The sequence below is a fragment of the Protomyctophum parallelum genome (genome assembly GCF_964188405.1).
Source record: "Protomyctophum parallelum genome assembly, chromosome: 7".
NCBI classification, from domain to species: domain Eukaryota; kingdom Metazoa; phylum Chordata; class Actinopteri; order Myctophiformes; family Myctophidae; genus Protomyctophum; species Protomyctophum parallelum.
This window is the reverse complement of record NC_139705.1, coordinates 21913049-21939870: the sequence shown is the minus strand read 5'-3', so window position 1 is coordinate 21939870 and position 26822 is coordinate 21913049. Positions and strand designations below refer to the sequence as shown.

The 26822-nt window shown below is 45.3% G+C and overlaps 1 protein-coding gene across 6 annotated transcripts in view; it reads left to right on the top strand.

Moving 5' to 3' along the window:
• kmt2d (lysine (K)-specific methyltransferase 2D) overlaps positions 1–25171 on the top strand; it is a 43500-nt gene extending 18329 nt beyond the window's left edge. For 5 of the 6 annotated variants that reach the window (XM_083770021.1, XM_083770019.1, XM_083770020.1 and 2 more), the window contains exons 28-55: positions 25–94; positions 400–641; positions 1096–1169; positions 1987–2041; positions 2179–3800; positions 3893–4060; positions 4160–4296; positions 5912–7599; positions 7987–8107; positions 8236–8320; positions 8432–8498; positions 8593–8825; positions 9998–13066; positions 13167–13316; positions 13573–13737; positions 14115–14262; positions 14466–14535; positions 14626–14798; positions 15403–15530; positions 16399–16531; positions 16654–16775; positions 16908–18288; positions 18385–18521; positions 19025–19155; positions 20138–20423; positions 20764–20837; positions 20925–21033; positions 21905–25171. In XM_083770021.1, the coding sequence (XP_083626147.1) occupies positions 25–94; positions 400–641; positions 1096–1169; positions 1987–2041; positions 2179–3800; positions 3893–4060; positions 4160–4296; positions 5912–7599; positions 7987–8107; positions 8236–8320; positions 8432–8498; positions 8593–8825; positions 9998–13066; positions 13167–13316; positions 13573–13737; positions 14115–14262; positions 14466–14535; positions 14626–14798; positions 15403–15530; positions 16399–16531; positions 16654–16775; positions 16908–18288; positions 18385–18521; positions 19025–19155; positions 20138–20423; positions 20764–20837; positions 20925–21033; positions 21905–21997 (10931 nt within the window). In that variant the 3' untranslated portion in view covers positions 21998–25171. The remainder of the gene's footprint in view (positions 1–24; positions 95–399; positions 642–1095; positions 1170–1986; positions 2042–2178; positions 3801–3892; positions 4061–4159; positions 4297–5911; positions 7600–7986; positions 8108–8235; positions 8321–8431; positions 8499–8592; positions 8826–9997; positions 13067–13166; positions 13317–13572; positions 13738–14114; positions 14263–14465; positions 14536–14625; positions 14799–15402; positions 15531–16398; positions 16532–16653; positions 16776–16907; positions 18289–18384; positions 18522–19024; positions 19156–20137; positions 20424–20763; positions 20838–20924; positions 21034–21904) is intronic. The other variant, XM_083770022.1, reaches the window with a different exon arrangement.
• Positions 25172–26822: the final 1651 nt, after the last annotated feature.

The following is a 26822-nucleotide window of genomic DNA, read 5'->3' as shown; positions in this document are numbered from 1 at the left end:
TTGACACAAAAAAATATTTTATAGGGTCCCTGCCCTCTGCTGGAGTGATGGACGGTTTCCCAGGCCTTTCTCAGTCTCCATTCTTTGACATGCGGTAAAAAAAGCAATTCTACAATGCTCCAAATGTCATATTGTTTTACAAAGGTCTCTCAGAGAGATCATGCAGTGTTTTGTACATAACAAATGACCCTTGACATGCGTTAAAAAAGCAACTCTACAATGCTCCAAATGTCATATTGTTTTACAAAGGTCTCTCAGAGAGATCATGCAGTGTTTTGTACATAACAAATGACCCTTGACATGTGTTAAAAAAGCAACTCTACAATGCTCCAAATGTCATTGTTTTACGAAGGTCTCTCAGAGAGATCATGCAGTGTTTTGTACCTTGCTGCTGTACAGGGACCGAGGAGGAGGGCTCTTCAGTCCAGATGGTACAGAGGAGAGCCCCTGGGCCACTCCCTCTACTCCAGCCACCCCTTCCACGCCACCCACCCCCACTGAGGCTGAGGGCGACGGGCTGTCCTACAACCAGCGGAGCCTCCAGCGCTGGGAGAAAGACGAGGAGCTGGGAGAACTCTCCACCATTTCCCCTGTGCTCTTTGCCAACACTAATTTCCCCACGCTCAGGCAGGATTATCCAGGTGAGTCTATGGCAGGGTTCCTCAAACGTTTTATATTTTTAAATGTTTTTCAGGCCAAGGACCCCCACTACATGTTGTATAAAATTGTGTTGCAGATTAAACGTTTTCATAGATTTTATAGACTTGTTTAACAACACTATCATTGTGTAGTGTTGTGTTGGATGCATGTTAATGTGTATTGTAGATCTGCCGTTTTCGGATAATGTTCCCCTCAGAATAGGGAAGCTAGGGTTCAAGTGATTGATGTAAAAAAGAAAAAGATTCTATCCTTCTGTATTAACTCTGAGGACCCCCTAGGGGTCCCGGACCCCCTTTTGAAGGTCTCTGGTCCATGGGAATTGACCTAAAGTTCTCACTGGCATTGGATTTATGCCTCTGACTGAACCAGCAATTTGACATACAGTAGTCCTTAAATCAACCCGTGATACAGCGCTTTGCGTTTACTCTGTTTCAGACTGGGCCAGTCGTTGTAAACAGATCATGAAGATCTGGAGAAAGGTATCGGCTGCTGACAAAGTTCCTTTTCTGGTAAGTTGTCTGAACTTTTCATTTTAAAAGCCATTGGGAAGTCATTATGTAATCCTTTATTTTTAGTGCATATATGTACTTAAAGGGACATGAAACCCTAGGCTGAGTGTTGTAGTATGTTTTCCTGCACAGTTTTAAAATTATAGACGGGTAAAATCATGGCAGGCTGACCCTATACCAAAGAAAGATCTTTATTATTCTCAAGATGGCCAATCCCACGACTCACGAGAGTGTGTTGCTGACACAGACGGGTCTTGAACAAAGATGATAATGGATGATAATGGAAATTATCTTTATACATTTATGTCTGAAAAATCCCATTTCAACGTCAACATCTTTGGAACATATGTGGCTTATGAAGAATATCCAATATTCCAGTCCAATATTCCAGTCCAATATTTCCTTAATTGACCATGGGGGAAAATAATCGCTGCTCATTCAGGCCCCTTTAATTACCTCTATCCTTAGTCAAGTTAGAAAGTTATTCTCTGACTAAATGAATGCCCCACATTCAGACACACATGCCTGAATGTGTGTCTGTCGTGGACACTGAATGTATTACTGAAGTACCAGCCCTCTCTTTCGGTTTACACTCGTATGGAATAAGTCGGTGGAATTCAAACGGTTTCAACTGATTTAAAGTTTTGTTCTCTGGCTACGTGGAAGTCAATACAAGCAGAAAATAGCCTATTTGTAGTGGATAATCGTGGCCTACACAAGAGTATCACACCACTTTAACAAAATTAACTTCACAGCAGCTTCAAGGGAAACGTCTGCAAATATTTGTAATTTCTAATGGTTGATTTTTCATCTTTAGCAAAAGGCCAAAGATAACCGAGCAGCTCAGCGGATCAACAAGGCACAGAAGGCAAGTGGAAGCTTCACCTTGCATTATGAAGAATGAACTGTACAAACTCTACACTGAACCGTGTAGAATTGTTTGTATCCAGGCCGTTCTTTTGATCCTTTTTCTTAGAGCTGTTTCTATCTCTGCTCCTCTCACAGCAAGCGGAGAGTCAGGTATGCAGGCCGATCAAGGTGGAGCCAGGGCGGGTGAAGACAGAAAGGCCCAGTCTTCACCTCCAGATCCCTCCTCCTTCAGGATCCGTGTCCACCCCTTCACAACCCAGCTCTGCAGAGAGTCCCTTTCCCTTTCACCCGGATTCAGGATCTTCTCCCGCCTTTTTCCCCGACGGTCCTGTCAAGACTCCGGGGTCGGCTGAAATCCGGACAGATCCCTTTGCCAAGCTCCCGCCTCAGTCGCCCCATCCTCAGTCACACCCAAGTAACGCCTTTTCCCAGGCCGGGGCCAGTCCCTTGCAGGCCTCATCCTCAGGTTATCCCCCTTCCGGCCCACAGGGTCCTCCTCAGGGACGTCCGGCCAGCCTCGGCCCTTTCGACATGCAACCAGGGACCCCGGGAACGCCTCGGCGGGCCCAGCAGGTTGACCCTTACTTCAGATCTCAGCTGCAGCAGCAACAGGGTCACCTGACACATCAAAGCTCTCAAGAGTCCTTAGGACCCCCAGAGAGCCCTCGGTCACGGGGTGGTGGGCATGGGGAATCACCTCTATTCTCCCCACCCCACAGCACCCACTATGGAGACCCTTTCAGAGGCCAGTCAGGAATTGGACGGCCAGAATATGTCTCAGCCGCATCCCCTTCCGCGGTGGCCTCCTCACCTGGTGGTATGGGGCAGTACAGGGCCGACATGAGTGCACCTTCTCCCCGCTCTTCTTCGGTCGGACGGCCTGACCTAGCTGCTGGCTCCCCTGCTGGCATGCTAGAGTCCGGGGACGGTTTGTTCAAGGCACCTATGACGCCACGGATGCACCAAGGGGAGGGTGGGGCACTTCATCCAGGAGCTTCCCCCGGCCACCCTTCTGAGAGTTATAGGCAGTCTCCCTCCGCTCCGTTCTCTGACCCGTACGGCCAGCCACCGCTCACTCCGCGACCTCAGTCAGGTGGTAGTAGCTCCCCTGTTCCCCAGAGACACGCTATAACCCAACCGGAGCCCTGCTCCAGGGTGCCCTCCAGCCCCCAGTCACAGAGTAGCTGTCAGTCTCCTCTCACCCCAGGCGGCCACTCCAATGACGCTTACTCAGTCCAGTCTCCTGCTACCCCTCGTTTTCAGTCTCCCGACCCCTACTCGGCGCAGCCGCCCTCGAGGCCTCAATCTAGAGACCCTTTTGCTGCTCTCCATAAGCCACCTCGTCCCACCTCTGCTGCCCCGGATGGAACTCCCAGTTACAGAGGCTCACCACATCACAATAATCCACCGCCCTCTGCTCCGCCCACCAACAACCCAATGGGTGATCCTCTTGCTGGGAAGCCCTCAGCTCATCCTTCATACAGTCGCAGTCCCAGCTATCAAATGACCCAGCAGCCAGCACAGATGGCTCAGGCTCAGCTACAGCAACCTCAGCAACAAGCACAGCAGGCTATGGGGGCAGATAACTTCAACTCCAGGGTGCTGCCGCCTGCTGGACCACAGGGCCCCACAACTGTCCGCCCTCCAGAGGCATCTCATCAGCCAGCTATGCCAGGCACTCAAGAAATGCCTGACATGTCAACAGTGCTGGACCCCGCCTTAGTGGGCCTCAGCCCCTCTGAATTGGAGAAGCACAGACAGGTATATTCATTCATACACAGAAGATCTATGAAAAGTCCATTGTCATTCAGGTTAAAGATGTGCCACTAATGAATGTTACATTTACCTTGCAGCGCCAGAAACTGAGGGAGTTCTTAATTCGACAACAAATGCAAAGGAACTCCCTGAGACAAGAGAAGGAGGCTGCTGCTGCTATCAGTGCTGCCCCTGGCTGGCCTGGAGCAGAAGTAGCAGGCTTTCAACAAGACAAGGCCCATAGGGCACCGCCACCTTATCCACAGGTACACATTTGTTGTTGCGACAAACATAACATTAAGCGTGTGTAGTTGATGTTTACTGCTGTTTATTAACTTTGACTATTCTATTGGTTACTCTTTTAGGACCGTATTGCTGCTGCTGCTGCTGCAGCCCAAGCTGCTCTGGCAACCAAGATACCGATGACTGTTGGCATGGAGGACAAGCACATTCGTCCTCCACCTCCAGGAGCCCCTGGGATGATGGATCCCAATGCACTACGGTAAACATGTTCAATTAGTGAGGCTTGTGTTATACTGTTTTATGTAGCGCATTGTCCTTTAAATCTTTGTGTAAATTATAATTCTTATTAAAAAAAAGGACGTATTGTGCGATGAAAACAGAAAATACATTTGGTGGCATAATACTTGGACATAACACACACACACACATTTCTTTTTTAATGAATTTAATACTTAGGACCCGAATGTAAACAAGACTGCAAGGCTATTCTTTTAGACAAAGTGTTTGACTGTACTCTGTTGCTGTTTCACATTTCTGTCGAATAAAGTATTCAATCAATTTATTAAGCAATCAAACCAAACATTTCAAGCGATTTGACTGTTGCTGACAGATTTCCAGTGTTGGAGTCTCTGACAGTTTGTTTAAAACAGGAAGCAGAAATGTAGGCTACAGTGAATGGAGAGTCCAGTCGACTGTCTGCAGAACTTTGCCATTCGTAGACCATTGTACTAAAGTATATTATAGTGTATCTCATTTCATAGATAAATGGCTGATCTGTGACTGTATTCGTGTGTCTGCTATCTATCTGCGATGAACCACCCCGGTCTAGGTCCGCAGGCCGCTCATCTGGCCAATAGGAATTTTGCTCATGAGCTCACTGAGCAACTCTTCTCATAAGACGAGTGACAGATGTAACTGCATTCGTTATTTCTTCCCAAGATACTTTTACATCATGTAAAATGATATCTTCTATGAAAAGAATTTGACATCTACTGAAACCCATCTAGCTTAATCAAAGCCTTCCAATGTGTGGTAGATGACGTGGAATCGTGTCAGACTCGATCCTTTCAAATGCATTTTCAAAATGACTTTGATCCGGTTTGGTGTACGGAGCAGCATAGTGTCTGTGCCGCTAGCGCTCCTTTTATATCCTTTTCCCGACCCAAACTTTTAATTGGAGGATAAACCCCTTGAGATGCATCGTCTTGTTTTCAACGGGGTCCTCGAGCACAACACACACACAGTGAGTCAATGAAAGGATCTAACACACACACACACACACACACACACACACACACCAATGAACATTACATCAACAAGAATATAAACATACACATAAGGGCTCTCCCACCATCCCAGACCACACTACAGCTGCTACCCATGTCATCAAAAGAGAGAACGAAGCCCAGGCCGTGGCGTAACGGTCTGGGCACCGGACTGGTAATCCAGTCGCAGTGTGCCGCGGGTTCGACTCCCGAGCCCGACACGGCCTTTACTGCATGTCATCCCCCCATCTCTCTCCCGTTTCCTGTCAGCCTACTGTCTGTCCCTTCAAAAATCAATAAAAAGGCGTAAGCCGCAAAAAAAAAAAAAAAAAAAAAAAAAAAAAGAGAACGAAAAACAAATACTCTCAATTGTATAATGTAGTAATCAAGGACATGGGGATTTAAGAAAAGCAAGCAAAGAAGTCTTGAAGATATGAAATGAGGTAATTGATCTAAGTAAAATAGGTTGCTTATTCCAGTCTGATGGTGCTTTTAAACTTAAAAGAACGTCACTGGCTGCTTAGTTTGATTCCTGAGACCTTGTTTGAGCATTCCTCAAGTGCGCCGTAATATATGTTTTACACATTTTCTTATGTATTTCTCTTACAGACCATCAGGGCCCACACATCCCCAGGACATGTATAGCCGTGCTCCATTCCCTCCTCAGTGGCAAGGCCATGCCCCTGGTGGTCCACGGCGGTTCCCACAGCCGGGCATGGAGGCTATGGGCCCTAGGCACCATCTGAACCCTGCTGTCAACATGCAGGCAATACAGGGCATGGCAAACCCTCGTACCATGATGCCAGGTTCAGGAGGAGAGGCCATGCAAGCCATGGGGCAGGGACCCCCGCCACAGTTCATCGAATTGAGGCACAACTCCCAGAGATTGGCCCTGGGACCCCAGTTCATGCCCAGAGGGCCCCAGGCCAGACCACGTCTCTATATCCCTCAGCAGGACATGACAGCACCTTACGCTCATCAGCAGCATCCCATAGCTCAGACTGTTGACACTCAAGTAGAGGGATCTAATGACTCACAGCTTGGTGGATTATCCATGTTACTGCCACAGCAGCAGCAGGCTCCTGGCCCCTCACAACAACAGCAACAAGTCCAGCCTCAGGTCACCAGTGCCAGCGCCAACACTCCTAGCATTCAACAGCAGCCTCCACCACCCAGTGCTGAGGCCCAGACAAGCTCAGTGGACCCCAGTGATGACCTCCCGGAGCCTGACCTGGAGGGACTGGGCGACGCCCCTGGAGACGGAGGGGTAGAAGACGAGGATGACCTGGGCAACCTAGACCTGGACACTGACAAAGGAGATGATGACCTGGGCAACCTGGACAATCTGGAAACCAATGACCCACACCTGGATGACCTGCTCAACAGTGACGAGTTTGACCTGCTGGCTTACACAGACCCTGAACTAGACCAAGGAGACCCCAAGGACGTGTTCTCAGACCAGCTCAGGTTGGTGGAAGCCGAAAGTGTCAAAGTGGAATTTAAGCCCAAGGTGGAACCAGGACAGAAGTCACTCACCACAGCCCCTACTGGGGGCTCGGCTGCTTCACAGCCGCCCTCTGCAGAGACTATAGGTAACATCAAAATCAAGCTGGAGGCTCCACAGACCACAGTGAAGGATGAAATGGGCGAGGCTGTGTCCATGCTACTTGGTGCGACAACGCCCAAGAAAGAAAATGGGTCTGCGTCACTCAGTTCTGTTCGGCTTGGAGGACTTCAATATCCTTTGCCAGGCCAGGGTGATCCCCTGTCTTTCACCCCGGCCACTCATCACTCAGACATGGGGAATGATCTGCCTGATGTCGGGGGCCAGCACTCCCCTGCTGTGGATCTGGCCAAGGTTGAGAGCTCTTTAGATGGCGAGTTACCTCTTCTGATCCAGGATTTACTGGAGCACGAGAAGAAAGAGCTTCAGAAGCAACAGCAACAACAGCAGCAGCAGCAACAACAGCTGAGCTCCCTCCACCAGGAAGGCATGGCTGCTCATATGCATGGCATCCCAGGACAGCAACCTACCCCACAGGCACCTGCTCACATAATGCTGCAACAGCACCACCGCCCACCACCCCAGGCAATGATGGGCCAGGCGGGGATGGTACCCCGACCACCACACATGCTGCTGCAGCAACAGCAGAGGCTCATGGGACCTCACATGGCCATGGCTCAGCAGCAAGCAATGATGAGGATGGGAGCGATCCATCCAGGTCTCAATCATCAACAGCAGCCACAGCAGATGCTCAAACAACCCCCTCTGGCCAACAACTTCTTTCCTGATAAAGGTAATCACAACTAGAAAGATTATATGTGGTAGTTTGCATATACAGTACCTCCAATGCCAATGCTACTCAATTGTCAAGATATGCCCTTTACAAATGTACAATATTCCAGCACATTTGTTCATTGGCTGGAAATAATGAGCTTCCCAGCACCCATTTTTGTTTAGGACAGTAGTAGAGGGTTTACCTCTATCTGCTGATAGGATGACATTTAATTGGTGTTATGGGAATCCATGGTGTTGTCTTAATTTTTGTGAGAAGCCAATCTAACTTCCCGCAAAAATTACAAATCGCAAAATATCCTTTTAACAGACTGTGTTAAAGACTGCCATCAGTGGCATTATATATACTAATTTGGTTGTGTTTCCCCCCTACTTGTATGTATTGCAGATTTAGACAAATTTGTTACTGACGACATGGATCCCATTGCCAAGGCAAAGATGGTAGCGTTGAAGGGTATCAAAAGAGTGTTGGCACAGGAGCCAATGGGTGTCCCACCAGGCATAAACAGGTACTTGTATTATATGTCTATTCTTTCATTTATATGACTTTTACTTTGGATTTGTGCTCATCATATGGTCACGAGAACCCCATACCAGTACAGCCATTTGTTCTGATTTCAATTGTGTTCTTTCCCAGGCAACAAGTTTCTCTTCTTGCCCAGAGACTGGCATCTGCCCCAGGAACAGATGCACAGAGTCAGCTTGCATCTGGACCACCTAAAGTATGTTTTGTTGTTTTTGAAATTATATAAGCCAGTCAGTTTTGCTCCTACTGAAACATGGATGTATTTTGTGGTATATGTGGTTGGTATATTTTCTGTGTGTGTTTCTAGGAGGGAGAAACCAGTGATCCAATGCTGTCAAAGCCCAATCCGCCCCAGTTTGTGCAAGGAATCATCAGTATGTTTTAGTCAAAATATGACTTCATTTGTCAGAATGGATTCCTCCATATTGTTTTATAAATGTCTCATAAACTGGTTCTCTTCCACTTCAGATGACGCTGAACAGCACCAGTATGAGGAATGGCTTCTTCACACTCAGCAGTTACTCCAGATGCAATTGAAGTTTTTAGAGGAACAGATCGGAGCTCATCGCAAGTCTCGCAAGGCACTGTGTGCCAAGCAGAGGACCGCTAAGAAAGCTGGGAGGGAGTTTGCAGAGACTGACGCAGAGAAACTCAAGCTGGTTACAGAAGAGCAGAGCAAGATCCAGAAACAGCTGGACCAGGTATGTAAGCAAGCACCGCAGTGCAATTCTTTAGGCTTCAAACATTCTTTGTTGTTTCTGAACAAAGCTCTGAATGTTTTCTTTCAAAAAATCACACCTGTGTGAAGTGAGGGGCGCTCTTATCGTCATGATGTAACATGTCTATTTTCTCTAATTGTCTATTGCTTCATTGTTAATGGGAATTTATTTTGTGTATGACCAAAATAGCCAATTTGCTCGTCTACATATCGCGTAAATTCTCCATTCATTGTCAATTGGGAATTTAACAAAAATACTGATTTGCTCATCTACATTCTACATATGATGTAAATTCTCTTTTAAAAATATATATATAATAATTTTTGTTTTTGTGGCTTTCGCCTTTATTTTATATATTTTATGGAGGGACAGACAGTAGGCTGACAGGAAATGGGGAGAGAGATGGGGGGGAAGACATGCAGTAAAGGCCGTGGGGATCGGGAGTCGAACCCGCGGCACACTGCCAGACTGGATTACCAGCCAAGGTGCCTGGACCGCTGAGTCATGGCCCAGGCCACATTCTCCATTCATTGTCAATGACATTTTGTTAGGACAAAAATACCGATTTGCTCAGACTGACACATATGACGTAAATTCTCCATTCATTGTCAATGACATTTTATGTTTGTGTTGGGACAAAAATCTATAGCTGCCCCTCAAAAATGTGTTTAAAAATTAGGAATAATACTTTTGCCCTTTCATAACCGCAAGCTGCAGTTCATCATAGATCCTGTGGGCGGAGACATTGTATAGCTTAGTCATGAATTTGAAGTTTTGACTTTCATATGCCCTTTTATTGAAAGGACCAATAACATAACCGTTAATTCCAACATTACATTTGATTGTGTCGTTATAAAATCCGGAGATCAGTAGTAACAAATATTTTAGTAGACTACAGCAATCTCAGCACAATACTTAAAATTATAATCAGTCAGACAAAGCGCACTCGCAAATAAAAATAGCAGACAAGAAACCATGCATGCAACTTTCTTAAAAAAATAAGTAGGCCTAGCTTGAAGTTAAAATGAAATATTGTCAACTGCAAATAAGACATGATTTTTTTTGGAAAGATTACAATGAAAGTATTACAATAATCAACTTTATTTTACAATCATATGTCGTATGTTCTCAACATTGTTTCACATGTGTTTTAGGTGCGTAAACAGCAGAAGGAACACACCAACCTCATATCTGAGTACAGAACCAAGCAGCAACAGCACCAACAGGGCTCAGGTCTCCTATCACCAGGGCCCTCCACGCAGCAGGGCCCGCCTCACATGCTCTCCAAGATGATGGGCCAACAGGGCGCTCCGATGATGGGCCAGCACCCTGGCATACTGCCACAAGGTGGAATGCCAGTCAGGATGCCTCAAGGACAGCCCTTCATGGGAGGAGGAGGCCAGCCCCAGCACCCTGGAGCTCTGGGAGCCAGAGCCCCTGTTCCTCCTGGCGCTCCTCCAGGGTTTTTCCCACAGGGGGCTGGAATGCAAGGAGCAGACCCCAGGCTTCTCCAAGAAAGACAGCTTCAACACAGGATGCAGATGGCCAAGCTCCAACAGCAGCAGCAACAGGTGATGATGGGTCAGCAACCGATGCCACACCCAGGCCAACAACCTGGCATGATGACTCAACCACAGCCTGGCATGATGGGCAACCCACTCATGGCCCAACAGCAACCAAACATACAACAGGGAATGCTGCCTAACCAGCCCAATCAACAGGGCATGATGCAGGTGTCCCAGGGCATAGTTGGTCAGCCTGGAGCCCAGCCCATGAACCAGCTTCCGGGCATGATGGCAGGTCAACCCGGAATGATTGGGAACCCACCCATTGGGCCTCCTCAACAGCAACAGCGGCCTCAGATGTTGTTGGGACAACAGGGATTGGTTGGATCTCCAGGTCATCCTGGCCTCAGGGGACCTCAGGCACAGCTAACGCCACAACAACAGAACATCCTGGCCCAGCGCATGCTTTTGTCTCAGCAGCAACAACAGCAGAATGCTGCTAAAATCCAGCTACAACAGCAGCAGCAGATGGCACAGCACAGACAGCAACCAACACAGGGCTTAATAAATCAACCAAACCAAGAGCAAGGGGCACTCTCTCAACCCTCTACCCCTCAGATGAGTTCCTCCCCTTCAGCAGGAGGGAATAGAGTCACACCGCAACCACAGGGTGGTGCTAACGAGGGCTCGCAGCAGGGCTTTTCCCAGGATGTTCAGAACTCTGGCCCAAAAGACGGAGGGATCCTCAGTCCTGGTCCTGCCACGCCGTTACAACACAGTGGTCCCTCCACACCCAGTCAGTTGAGCCAACCAGGCTCTGCAGATCAGCAGAATGAGACGGGACAACAACAGCAGCAGCAGCAACAACTGCAGCAGCAGCAGCAACAACAACAACAGCAGCTGCAACAACAGCAGCAGCAACAACAACAGCAGCAGCAGCAACTTAATCAGGCCCTAATGGCCCAGCAACAACAGCAAAAAGCTCAATCTGTACCTCAGCAACAGTCAGGTTTTGTTGGAAACCAAGTACAACCACAACATCAGCAGCAACAGCAAGTTCAACTCCAGAGGCAGATTTCCCTCAACGCTGACAAGACTGGGCTGGTCAAAGTCAAGGAGGAAGGGCAGCAGATGGAATTCTTAGTACAACAGCAGCAGCTGCAGCAACAGCAGCTGCAGCAACAGCATCAGCTGCAGCAACAGCAGCAGCAGCAGCAGCAACAACAGCAGCAGCAACAACAATCTGGTCAGAATGCTATGCAACCATCACAAGAGCCCAACATACAACAACAGCATGAAGGAATGGGCCAGATGCAGAATGTCATGGGGCAGAACCCCCTTGGTCAGACTCAGCCTGTTATGATGAACCATCCTAGTCCACAACAGCAAGCCCTCATGGCTCAGCAACAGAAGCAGCAGGCTATGATGGGAATGATGAGAGCGCAGCAGCAAGGGATGCTCCTGCAGAGGCCTGGGGTTCCATCCGGACAGATCCGCACCCCCATCAACATCCAGGCTATCATCGCCCAGAACCCCCAGCTCCGCAACCTTCCCCCAAACCAGCAGATCCAACACATCCAGGCCATGATTGCCCAGCGGCAACTCCAACAGGGCCAGATGCTGAGGATGTCCATGGCCCAGGCACAGCCGGGCCAGATGAGACCTCAGATGGCTCCGGGACAGGTGGGACAGCGGATGCCAGGCATGGAAGGGCAGCAGATGCCATATGGTCCCATGGGGAAACCGGGAGCATTGGGCTCTCCACAACAGCCCGGCATAATCGGACAGCAACCGGGTGTTGCTCCTCATATGCAGCAGGGATTGATGGTACCTGGGCAACAACAGCAGCATTTACAATTGGGGATGATGCAGCAACAGCAGATGATGAGAGGACAAGTACCTATGGTCAGGCCCATTTCACCTCGCCAACCGCTGCCCAACTCTCCTGGCGACCCTCAGCGCCATGCCATGGTGCAGGCTATGGGGATACGACCGCCCACGCCCAACCAGCAACAACAGCAAGCCCAAATGGCAGCTGCAGCAAGCCGCTTGCAGGGGTCTCCATCCCATTCTGGCTCTCCGAGGGGGCCAGTCACCCCGGGCACACCGTATTCAACGCATGTCTCGTCTCCTTCCGTTGCCGATGGCGGAGCTGGATGCGGGAGCCCGTACAGTCAAGTCAGGGCATCCCCACTCAGGTCTCCAATGGCCAAGAGTCCACTTGATAACCCAAGCCTAAAAGCAGAACCTCAGATGTCAGGAAATGAAATCTCTCATATGGCCCCAGTTCCTCCCAATGGGCCGCAGCAATGTGACAATGCCCAGAGACAGCCTCCACAGCACGGGGCCCACGCCGCTCGTCCACAGCCTGGTTCCAGAGAAGGGGACCTGTGTAAAATAACCCTGCAGAACATCAAGCAAGAGCCAAGAGAAGTGCAGTGCGATGGTGGAGGAGGAGGTGAGGCTAACCCCGGGGCTATAAAGAGAGAAGCCACTGGTGAGCTAGTGAATCCTACTACTGGATTTGTAGACGCTGGGCATCAAGGTGTGAGAACGGAGACTGGCCAGCAGCTACTCCAGAAACTCTTGAGAACTAAGAACCTGCAGCTGGCCGCTCAGAGGCCCTCTGAAGGCATCCACAATGAGATCAATGGCCACATCAACAGCAAACTGGCCATGCTGGAGCAGAAACTACAAGGGACCCCACGCAATATGGAGGCAAGTATTCGTCCATGCATTCATTCAATATTTATACTCATTAAGTTGATGGGAAATGTTCGGCGAATGCTTAATAAGCCATGTTCTCGACTCTTCACAGGATCTGCAGTCCATCACGAAAAGAGCTCCCGTAACAAAGGCCAAGCGCAGCAATAAGCCTGCTGGGGACCGAGGGCCGAATGCACGCAAGAAGAACAAGAAGGAAGAGGTTGGAAAGAGTGCTGAAGCCCTGGTGAAACAGCTGAAACAGGTCAGATCATTACGGTCTGCCTGCTTGTTTGTTTTAGGGGTACAACAGTTAATCAAATTGCCTTTTCTGCTATTTTCATGTCATGAAAGGTGCTATTTTCACTATGGCTGCATGACACCATTGTGCGACAAAGCTTCATTGAAATTTATAAATGGAAAAAGTAATGAATAGAATGATCGCTATGAAGATAATTTCTAGTTGCAGCCCTCGTTTGTTTGTGTTTGAGTGGTTGATTTGAAGATCTTTAACCCTGCAGGGCCTCTCTCTGCTGCCCCTGATGGAGCCATCGATAACGGCCAGTCTGGACCTGTTTGCCCCATTCGGCAGCAGCCCTGCCAATGGCAAGACTCAGTTGAAGGGCTCCTTTGGAAATGCCGTGCTGGATAACATCCCTGACTATTACTCCCAGCTGCTCACTAAGGTAGTAACAAGCCTTTTGTTGAATTACTGATGTGTATATAGCGACGTATAATACACATTAGGTATGGGACATTTAATAGGTTAGCTGTTTAATGAAGGACATTCTGGTTCCGGACTAATTGACAGAAGGTTTTATGTAATTAATAAATATGTCAATATGTTACAGAATATTCTCCCTACAAGCTTGAAGCTTCTTTAATCTGTTTTCCCAAATCATGTACACAATCTCCTGATTGTCACATGCCTTCTTTTTTTTTTGAGGACTACACAAGTTGCAAGTCTGAATAATATGTTTCAACCCTAACCCTAACCCTAACCCTTGGTTATTAATAGTTGTACTATTTGCAGAAGTACTGATGCTGCTACTTGTCTTTACAGAGTAACCTCAGCAACCCACCAACTCCCCCATCCTCATTGCCCCCTACACCACCACCCTCGGTGCAGCACAAGCTGCTCAATGGCGTTACTACTGTGGAGGACATGTCTGGGGGCCAGAAAGAGACCCAAACTACAGAGGATGCTATGGGTAAGACTTTTCCTTGTTCCTTATAACTTCGTTATCGGCAAGAAAACTCAAACCACAACGTGATGTTGTGAGCTTGTAGATCTGCTATTTTTTGCAGAATATTTGCCCATGTTCCTCAGACGTTCGCCCTTTTCTAGCAACCCAGACTAGGGATTCTATGTTCATGTTGTTAAATGTGCTCCAATTTGTCTTTTCTGTTGCAGAAGAGGTGAAGAGTGTGGACATTCTAGCAGCTCTCCCCACCCCGCCGCATAACCAGAATGAGGACATCAGGTACAATATGTAGCCTGTGTATTTCCATGGTATGATGACACTTTCCCTCTGCAGTGTTGCAGAAAACTCATACAAACGTCTTAATTTCAGGATGGAGAGTGATGACGAGGATGCCCCAGAAAGCATCATCCCAGCTTCCTCCCCTGAAAGTAACGTAGGTGAAGAGACGCCACGTTTCCCTCGGCTTAGGGAACCAAAAGAGGAGGAGACGGAGAGAGCAATATCTCCCATCATCCCCCTCATACCTCGATCTGCGATCCCAGGTAGGACGCTGACAGCAGGCTGTCTTAATGAATAGTTCTAGCCACAAAAATGAATTAACCACATGAACTCTAGTGTCCCTATTCAGTTTGTTGAGAATACGTTGCAACCTGACGCATTGTGAGCTTATAGATGAGCTATTTTTGCCAAAGGGATATCAGGGGTTGACACGAACGGTTGCTGACTGCCAAGTAGATAAATAAAACATTCAGGCAGGTGAAGTTTGCTTTCAGGTTGCCTGAAAGCAACTGTCTTTAGTTCACTGTAAAGTGTAAACACAACACAAGATGTCTGTGGAATTTTAAATAATTCATATTGTATAGCATAAATATTCAGGTATGTCCAAGTCCATACAGCACAGCCCCAGAATTAGCAAATTAAGTAAAAATGTAATTACCGGTATGCAATTAATAAATAATGATATTAATAATAAATAATAATATTTTACAGAATGAATATTCTCTCTACAAGATTGAAGCTTCTTTACTCTTTCCCCCCCCCCATAATAATCATGTACACAATCCTTCCTTCAAGAATGTCTGAACTACATCTGGCCATTTACCGTTGCAAGCCTGAATGATGTAACATTGCTTTCCTTCCGTTTAGCATTTCCAGAGAACAAACCGCTAGAAGCAGCTGATGGCAACAAGATGGTCTCCACATCCAACCACTGGGACAAGGCCAAGAACAACGAGGTGTCAGTCACCTTCACACTGTCATCTGCAGCAGCAAAGGTACAGTGAACAAGAACAATGAGGTGTCAGTCACCTTCACACTGTCATCTGCAGCAGCAAAGGTACAGAACAATGAGGTGTCAGTCACCTTCACACTGTCATCTGCAGCAGCAAAGGTACAGAACAATGAGGTGTCAGTCACCTTCACACTGTCATCTGCAGCAGCAAAGGTACAGTGAACAAGAACAATGAGGTGTCAGTCACCTTCACACTGTCATCTGCAGCAGCAAAGGTACAGAACAATGAGGTGTCAGTCACCTTCACACTGTCATCTGCAGCAGCAAAGGTACAGTGACTGCTCCCTGTTTGACCACTTTGATCTGTACTCAATAGTTGACATTGATTCATTCTATTAAACAGAAATGCAAACCGTACGGGTACAGGCTTTAGTTTCAACATACTATTGGTCCGACAACGACAACCTACCTCAAACCCTAACCTAACCATAACCGCAAGCACGGGAGCAGTGCATGTTCGCCAACCTTAACGAATGTTCGCCAACCTTAATCTGATCGTTTTCCGCATGTCCATCCTATGGTATGTCGGATAAGCGTGCACACTCCAACCGTACGGGTACAGTCGTACACTATGTATGTAAACAGGCAGTGAATGCCATCACCTTTCTATGAGAAGTGAGATTTACTTCCCCCTTTGGCCTACTGAAACATGGATCTTTTAGGCCTGTTTTGAAGGAAGCCACATTTTTAAGGGATGGTGTCAGGGCATTCCACACTTTGCTGGCAGTGCTGTAGAAAGATAATTTACCCATGTTTGTTCTATAGGTGGGTGTTACCAGATCGTTGTTGGCGTTCCCTCTAGCATAAGTATAACTCTTAACATTAACTTCTCTCTCTTATTCCTTGTTCAGAATCTGAACCATGTCATGGTGGCGATGGCCCAGCTACTTCACATACGGATGCCAGGTTCCTATGAGGTGACCTTCCCTCCCAGCCCTGGCACACCTGGCACTGCTATGCCAGGAAAGGGCCCTGAACAGCCAGGTATTTGTATAACGTGATGCAGACCCATGTATTTCTAGGACTCGGATGTTATTAAGGCACGACGATAGATTCAGTGAATAACAGTGTCCTGATGGTGACATGGTGTTTTATTTTTTTCCCAGGGGCGCTTTGTGTAAAGGACGGTGCTTCACAGAGTCAGGATGAATGGCTGAGGCAGTTCGATGTGTCCCTTCCAGGCTGCACTTTGAAGAAACAGGTCGATATTCTCTCACTCATCAAACAGGTCAGTCATTGCATAACTTTGCCGAACTCAAAGGTCCATATAATTCCTTATGATCAAAGGTGCTCTGAGACTAGCATCTTGTATGACACTCATTTTGTGGACTCTCATATACTGGTACTTAATTTTTCTCAGGAACTTTCTGAGCAAGAGGACAAACCGGTACAGCACTGTTACACCACCAATGTGAGCGACTTGGATGTGCGCCACCTTCCAATTATCCCCATAGAGGAATCTCCACCTCCTTCGCCCTCTCCTCCACCCCCTCCTTCGCCGTCTGCCCCAGCTCCCACTAGCGAAGCTGAAAATCCCACCAAGCCAGCTTCTCCCTCGCCTTCTCCCTCCAGTCCCTCAGTTCAGATCAAGACTGAACCTGAGCAGGAAGCTATTACTACTCCTGTTGATGCTGAACCAACAGATACCACGGAACCTGCTGCAGCTGCTCCAGAAACAAACACAGATACGGATCCAGTCGCTGCTGCCTCCACAGCTCTTGATCCTACTGCTCCTAGTGAAGATGCTTTAACCCCTGCTGCAACGGAAGACGACTCTGCAACCGAGCCAGCCCTCCCACCCAAGGATTCCCCAACCACAATGGAGGTGTCCCCTAAAGCCATCAAGCAGCGCAGGCCCCATTCTCCAGATGAGTTTGTGGTGCAGCCCAAAGTGAAGAAGTGGAAGGGGATTCGCTGGAAGCGCCTTCAGATTGTTATCACTATCCGCAGGGGTGGTTCCAAAAAGGAGAACAGCCGCGAGGTGTCGGAGCTAATGGAGCGCCTGCGCATTGCTCTTCGGCCAGACAAGCTGCCGCGAGACAAACGGAAGTGTTGCTTCTGTCATGAGGAGGGGGATGGAGCGACAGATGGGCCAGCTCGTCTGCTCAACATAGACGTGGACCTTTGGGTGCACCTCAACTGTGCCCTCTGGTCCACCGAGGTGTATGAGACGCAGGGTGGCGCCCTCATTAACGTGGAGGTGGCTCTGCGTCGTGGCTTGCGTACCCGATGCGCCTACTGTCAGAAAACGGGTGCGACCAATAGCTGCAACAGGTTGCGCTGTCCCAACGTCTACCACTTTGCCTGTGCCATACGGGCGCGCTGCATGTTCTTCAAGGACAAGACCATGTTGTGCACCCAGCACAAGTTGAAGGCCGCTACTGACGAGGAGCTTAGTACTTTTGCAGTTTTCCGCCGTGTTTACATCGAGCGTGATGAGGTCAAGCAGATCGCCAGCATCTTACAGCGAGGTGACCGCATCCACTTGTTCCGCGTGGGTGGCCTCATCTTCCACGCTATTGGCCAACTTCTGCCGTCCCAAATGGCCAATTTCCATTCCTCCACCGCCATCTTTCCTGTGGGTTACGAGGCCACTCGCATCTACTGGAGTACGCGCGTGCCCAACAAGCGATGTCGATACCGCTGTCGCATCAACGAGACCGATACTCAGCCTCTGTTCGAGGTGCGAGTGCTGGAGCATGGCATGGAGGACTTGCACTACCGCGACAACAGCCCAGAGGGTACGTCCAGTAGAACTGTCCCCGCACTCATCCGTGTTCATCAGAGAAGGTGTGACGGCCAGCATCTAACCCTGTCCTGTGTTGTTTTCTCCTCAGGCATCTGGGACCGGGTGGTCCAGGAGGTGGCGAAACTTCGGTACGATAACGGCATGTTGAAGTTGTTCACTGACCACGTCAAGGGAGAAGAGATGTATGGCCTCACCATCCACGCTGTTATGCGCATCACTGAGTCGGTAAGAATTTGAGAGCAAAACGCTGGTACAGTTATTTCCCTTCTGTAATAAGAATAATAGTTATTATGACAAGTATAATATACAAATACAATTTTAACTTAATCTTAGCCCATCAATAATAAGGTTTTAGGGCCTCTACCTGAAATGTAGTCATCACGTCGTCCATCCTTCCGTCCGTCCGTTCACTTATTTGATTACTATTATTCTTGTGACCACTGAAGGCAATATTTGGTTGACTGAAAGATGAATGAATATACATATTGTTACTGTCACCACTTAACTCTATATTCTAACTTTTTCTGTAAATTAACGCCCTACTTGATCATACTACAGTGTCACACAAAAGTAAAAGCTCCGCAAGCTTGTAGATCTGCTATACTTTTGATGCTTGAATTTGAATCCTGAACAGCAACATTTTTAGACGTGGGTGTTCCTCCCGAGTCCTAACGGAGACAAAATGCACGTACTGTATATAAAACTCATATATGTGTTTGTGTGTTTAGTTGCCTGGAGTAGAGAATTGCCAGAACTACCAGTTCCGCTACGGCCGCCACCCTCTGATGGAGCTCCCTCTCATGATCAACCCCTCTGGGTCTGCCCGTTCGGAACCCCGGGTCCTCACGCACTGCAAGAGGTGAGAACAACATCCTAACATGCTGTGGCACACAATGCTTCAAAGTAAATGACCCCACTTAAGACCTGTATTTAGGCCTGTCACAAATATTACATAACCGCCTAATCACAATTATTTGAGATTGCATAATCTGCAATCGGATCCTTGTTGAAAATATTTTTTTTCAAAAATGGCAGATTTGCAAGCGTACAACGTGTCACTTTGTGACGTGTTGTAAACTTGTAGAATCTACAATAGTTGATCTACAATTCTCCGCTCCCTCCATTGGCTCCCGGCCGCTGCCCGCACAGAATACAAAACTCTGATGCTGGCATTCAAAGCAAACAAAGGCATGGCTCCCCCATATCTCACAAGTATGATCGTACCCTACAAACCCTCCCGCGCACTCAGATCAGCCAACGCAGGGAAGCTGGAGGTACCTTCACTAAAAACGCCGGGACAACGCTCCACACGTCCCAAACTCTTCTCCCTTCTGGCTCCAAAACTATGGAATGCACTTCCTATCACAGTCAGAACTGCAGCCTCACTCCCAATCTTCCGCCGTAGTCTGAAAACCCACCTTTTCAGACTCCACCATGGCCCGTAGCACTTGCCCTAGCCTAGCCCCTTAGATAGCATTTTATGTCAACTTAGATAGTATTTTAGACAGACTTATAGCTCGTTACGTAGACAGCACTAGAATTGCATTTTATGTAGTCATAGCACTTTATAGTACACATGTATATTGTATAATATATAATATAGTATAGTATGTATAGTTGACATAGATACTCCACTGTTACGTTCTTAGTTTATACATGATTCATGATAACTACTTTTTATATATGTGATGTATGACATGCTTTTGTTTTTGCTTAAATGTAAGTCGCTCTGGATCAAGAGCGTCTGCTAAATGCCTAAATTGTAAATTGTACAATGTAGATCTAAAATGTGTAACCGTGACAGCCCTACTTGTATTCTCATCTCTTCTCTGCCTCCACAGGCCCCACACTCTCAACAGCACCAGCATGTCCAAGGCCTACCAGAGCACCTTTACCGGGGAGATCAACACGCCCTACAGCAAGCAGTTCGTCCACTCCAAGTCCTCCCAGTACCGGCGGCTGAAGACCGAGTGGAAGACCAACGTGTACCTGGCGCGCTCCCGCATCCAGGGCCTGGGTCTGTACGCCGCCAAGGACCTGGAGAAGCACACCATGGTCATCGAGTACATCGGCACCGTCATCCGCAACGAAGTGGCCAACCGCCGAGAGAAGATCTACGAGGAGTCGGTATGCTGACTGTCACAATTATTATGTAATCGCCTAATTGCAATTATTTGAGATAATCGCCATTATTTTTGCATAATTGTCATGAAAATGTCTGAACATTTATAAACGATTGGATACGATTATATGTCAATAATTTGTCATATCTGCCCTGTGCAATTATTTTTATTATGTAGGCTAAAAGACAAATCAAACAGAAATTAAGTATTTAATCATGTTATCTTCAATGTTCAATACCAAAAACTTTTAATCTATACAATTAATATCCACGTAACAAAGTTGTCTCCATGAATAATATGTGAGTATTATTCGTTCCGTTTTTTCTTCACTTCTCCTGCCATAGAACCGTGGGATCTACATGTTCCGTATCAACAATGAGCAAGTGATTGATGCCACTTTGACAGGCGGCCCAGCTCGGTGCGTGTTACTGCTTGATCTATCTCTATTTGATGTGCTTGTCCTCGTCTTATTCACCATTAACTTAATTTTATTTTTTTGCCACAGATATGTCAACCACTCCTGTGCCCCGAACTGTGTTGCAGAGGTTGTAACATTTGACAAAGAGGACAAAATTATCATCATCTCAAGTCGCAGGATCCCAAAGGGAGAAGAGGTGAGTGCTGTAGAAACTCGGACAGCATGGGGCATCCTCCACAGGGGTAAACTTCCTACCCAACACTGTGGCAACTGGGGTTCGAATCCTCCAAGAAGCGATTTGACGTGTATCAGATGAGACATATGGCTGTCTACTACGGCCTCCCATGACCAACCAGTAGGGACAGGGACTACATGGGGGATTAGGAATTGGCACAAACACTAAATTGGAAGAATACGGTAAAACATAATTGGAAAAAGAAAAGAAAGAAACGAGACAGTGTGAACTCGCATGTACAATAGAGCTGTCAAATAATGGTTTAATATTTGAACACCATTAAAATTCAACCCATTAGGGAAGAAATGGAAGTAATTTCAATGTGAAGATTGACATTCAAATGTGGAACGGATAAAGACAAAATACAGGACCTCGTAATAGCGTGTCTGTTCGTTTGAACTTCTGCATAACTAAAACCAAATCTCATATTTTAGTTGAAAACTTTAAGTCAAGGACAAGCTACAGATGGCCCACCTTTCCACAAAGAACAAAAGGAGGGCACTTCTCATAAACATGCACCCAAATGAGTGGCCAGATGTCTGGAGTCACTCCATTCAAACAGCCATGTCTCCACTCCACTATTTTGCATGAGCTTGCTACCTGTAACACGAGGCTTTTATACAAAGAAACACTACAGCCTGAGGTTGCTTGAATGTAGTTACACATTTGACTATAAACAAACGGATATCATTTTAAATGTTTGTGTTCAGAATATTTTAGTATAACTTTTGGCTATGGTCGATGACCCTAATAAATTAATTTTGCAATCATTTTGATGTTTTTCAATAATTGTTAGGCGGCAGTCTTCATCATTTCCATCTGCTTGTTTCAGCTGACATACGACTATCAGTTCGACTTTGAGGACGATCAGCACAAGATCCCTTGCCATTGTGGAGCCTGGAATTGCCGAAAGTGGATGAATTAACAGGAAAGAAAACGAGAGAAAAAAAGAGACTTCCCTTCTCATTGGTGCCAGAACACTCCTGCGCCAAAGCCTTTTTTTGAATCCTAGTACTTACCCAGTGCATAAGCTGTTCTGAAATACACGGAGGGAGACACGCCTCTATGAAAGACTATATATAGCGTTCACACCTGCAGCCAAAGGTTTGAAAGAGCATTAACAGATTTAAAAGATGAAAAAAAAGCAACCAACCACCTCCACTAACAGCAGCCTAATGGTGGGACAATCTTTTTCTCTTTGGACTAGTGGATTACTCTTTCCTCTGCCAAAAGCAACCCTCTTCTCTACTGCACCCTCTCAATAAACTTACTATGGCTGGAAACAATGCTCATCTACCAAAAGAATCGGATCCTCCTTTCTTCTTTCCAATATCAGTACTTTGAGAAAATCAAAAGCCATTTTAAGAAGTGAACTAATGCATTTTTATGTTTTAAGTCGGACCTACTTCTTCTCCTACACCCCTACCTCCCTTCCTCCCTTACCTCCCAGGAAAAAAGGACACTTTCCCTTAAAGTCATCAATGAAGACAACACGGATATCGGCTCGCTAGACAATCCTGATGTGGCTCTGCATAGAACTATGTATGATCGATGGTTAAGATGTATGATATAAGTTCAGATGCTATTGACCTCTGGCTCCAGAGGCGCCAGGTGTTTTTATGAGTGTCTGGAGTCTAAAGGTGGGTTTAGTTGGACCCAGTCTACCTCATTGATTTAGTGGGAAGTGACTGCTTTGTACAAAAACTGTTAACTGCTACTGTGGAACATGGGGAGGGAGGGGAGGGAAGGGGGTGTTTTTACAGGGCTTGAGCCTGATTTATGCATCAATGACAATGTTTTGTGATTTATTGTGCAACAAAAATGTTTTCATAACTGAAAACGCATCACCGTTGGCACTTTTTCAGCTGAAAATAAGTTTTTGTCAAGCGATATGCCACACTACACTTTGTTGCAGAAGCATAAATCACTCCTTAGCCTTCTCGGACAAGCAGGGAAACTTTAGCAGCAGGTTTGCTCTATCTACTCTATGCTGATGATGATTTACAATAATGAGCCAACATAATAATAATTATTATTATTACTCACAAGTTATTTATACAGAGGAAATATATGACAGTTTTGATAAGATATTGCATTAAGATCACAATCAGAAGCTTAACAGGAGTCCTGTAATGCCATCAGATCATCTTAGAATTTCATGTTAGCTTTTTTTGTTTTTGTTTCTCATTTATATTTATGAATTTAGAAATCATGCTTCATCTTGGTGTGTGAAAGCACAATAGCATCCACCTCTTTCTATGATCGCTTACAGACTAATGTGGGTGATAGCTTCCACAGCTTTAGGATCACAGATGGATACTGTAGTCTTGGAAAGACTATCAAAGTCCAACCAACCGCTTGAAGGAAAATTATGCTTCATTGTCACATGTGTTCAGGTCACAGTTGATTAAAACTAGCCGGTGGATGCCCGACTACTATCCCTTTTTAATGCTTTTCATGCCTACATCTCAATCTTCTCTCAACCTTGAACCCTGAATCATGTCATCTTCTAAACCATGTAATGGACTGTTTAAACTTTACTGTAATGAGTCTTTCTCTGCCGCGAGTACAGCCTACAGTGTATCTGCTTCCCTCTTAGTGTGTTTTTTTTTCTTTTTCTAGTGGTTGGTACCGTCGTCTTGAGGCTGAACCAGTGGCAGGGGAAGACTTGGGTTGTTGTTTTTTGTTGGTTTCTTTTTGTAAAGATAAGGGCATTTGTTTTCATTTCTCGGAAAGATGAATGACAAAGTAAATCTTTTAAGAAGGGAGCTTTACTAAGACTCCACCTTCCCTTATTACTTTGTTTCCTCTTCCTTCTAACCTAAGACCTCACATGATAAAAAATGCAAAAGTGTACAAACTGTATATAAATATATATACACATTAGGGGGGTGGGCGGGGGGACAGCAAACTCTTTATCCAACCCCTTTTTAATCAAAGTAAAAGATGTAGAGAAATAAAATTGAGACAATTCAACCACTGGATATCATTTTATCATAAAGATGAAGCTGTATATATATAAATATATGTAAAATGGCAAACTAATATCTTGATATGTATATGAACCAGAGTGTTTTTGCATTTACCTGTTTTTCTATTAGTGTTTTTTGCTATAAGCTTTCAAAGACAGTTTGTTAATTAAAAAACAAAACAAATGGTTATTTGAAAATGTCTGGTCTTCTCCAAAAGCTTGGGACGGGAAGCCAAGATAACGACAACATTAAGAAAGGATCTGTGTGGAAAGTCATGGTTATTAGATATGAAAGTCACTTATGGCGTAAAGCAGCAGCAGTACAAAGGTGCATAGTATTTGTGTATTTATGTAATATTGTTCATGTGTTTTTTTCCCCATTTTTATTTATGCTACTGCTTGTTGAGTACCAAAATATGTCCCTTAATTCATCGCAATTGGATTGATATACAGTTTGAATGGAAAATCTTGAATTCCCTTAGGATGATACTGTTCTGATTAGTGTTTTTTTGCTCCTTTTTCTTTTAAAATCTTCCCAATAGAAGTGAATGTGTTGGTATACCTTGTGAAATGGTTACTTGGCCTAATGTACGTTATGATGTAATACTCAAAGTTAATCCCATGCTTACCTGAGAATGGATTGCACTCTTGTAGTATATAATGGAGTTCTTCTCTAAAGTGGTAGACATTGATCAAGTGTCCGAGGCAGTGATATACAGTATATATATATATATTTTTTGGTATGTTTATATTGCAAGGGAAGACCATGACACGACATTTTGCCGCTCACTGGATTTTAGCCTGAATAATTTTTAACTTCTTTGGATCTTAATTTAAGTTCTCTGCATATCTTATAATTTAATAAAGAGTTTGCTCAAGTTGAAGTTTTTTTTTTTCTTTTTTTTTTAACCTAACCTACTTTTTAAAAAGATGTTGCATTCTGTACAGCAGAGATACTTTTAGGGAATATGAATAAATATAATGATCATTTTTATTGTATGTGGCATGTTTTGTATGGATGTTATTTTGAATTGTACATATTTTTTTGATGACGCCAGAGGTTGCATCTCTTTATATACAGCTTTTCCCCTCCCCCTACCCATCATCTTATTACTTTGTCTGCTTTTATTTCTTGTAAAGGAAAATAAAATGCATTTTAAATATAATGCTATTTTTCTTTTTTTATTGATGCCTGAAGTCTACAGCCTCGGGTTACAAATGACCTCTCGCTGGCCAGATTTCACAAAAACTAAACATACATAATTATAATTCTATGAGGCTATAATAAGTAATAGTAGAAAGAGTATTCCTACATTGTGGTATTTTACCTTTTTCCTGTGTTCTTTAAAAGATGCTTTGCTGTAAAGAGTGGTTAAAAATGTATCTTTTGGAAGTTTGGAACATTTTCACACTTATCTAGATACTAAGTAATTGGTTGTAACAAATACCTTGCATGCTTTTGTGGTCCTCGAGATAATAGATAATAGGCCAGTGCTTTGTAAACCAGTTCTTTGTAAAAAAAAAAAAAGGTTCTTTGTTCAAAACCAAGCATGAGCATTTTTTCCAAGTTTGTCAGAACTCAAAGAATAGCGACTCGCCACTATACAGATCGTCATTCTGCATGCAAACTCCACTTTAAATACTTCAGTGAACAGGTTGGAATCACTGCTAGAGCTGTAAAAATCCTCTCTTATGGGGGTCCCTGGCATATTATTTTCAAATGGGGGTCCACAGGCTAATTAGTGTCAATTTGGGGGTCCCTGACATGAAAACTCAGGCTGAGAAGTCTCTTGGTTCAAAAAAGGATGAGTGTTTTCCCCTCAATTTGTGCCTGGCTCTAATCTTTCACTGAAGACCACACAATATAACTGAGTAGCCTATAGTGGGGAAAATAAATCCTATAGTATTTTCAATATTTCTAATAGGATCTTATAGGATTTCGAAAATCCTATTAGAATCCTATCCTATAGTATTATGAACATTTTAAAACGTTCCAATAGAATTTCTATATGAAAGTCCTATAAGAATCCTATAGGATTTCGAAAATCGTATTAGAATCCTAATTCCTAAAGGGTTTTCCAAATTTCCAATATAATTCTATAGTAGGCATAGGCCTATTCTATTGGGACTTCTAATTATCCTAATTATATCTTTCAGTGTCACCTCTATCATAATGTTATTGAAATCCTATTGAAACGTGTTTTCATACAATAGTCATACAAGCATACACACATACCAGGAATCATATTTCAAATACATTATACACTGTAGTAGGCCAACGGCAACGAGTCGACACGTGGTAAACTATACTTCCTCCGGCGGAGGTCTAATAATGCGCACTAATACACAACACCTGTCATCTTGCCACTACCCTTTTCAGCGTCAAGGTGAGTTTCTCTGCTTGTTTTAGTTTAATTTATTCGCAAAATAAAAACAGTACAAAAAGTTAACATTTATATAAAAAGAGAAAATAAGTGCAGGTGAGAAAGGATAAAGGAAATTACCCATAAAGGGTTATTTGTAGGCTACATGTTTCTCACATAGAATAATAAACAATAATCAAACATAAGGTATGACAAAACACACTTGTGTGCAGCTGTCTTAATTCCTATATTTACAATAACATGGTTGGTTCCATTGAGATAATAGGCAGCCATATTATTATTATGGTGTTTGCTTGATGCCACCGCACCGAGTAGGCTAATGCTAAAAATAAAAAACGGGTTGGTTGGTGTCCACTCTGTGAACAGTAACACCAACACTCTTCTCCGTTTGTTTG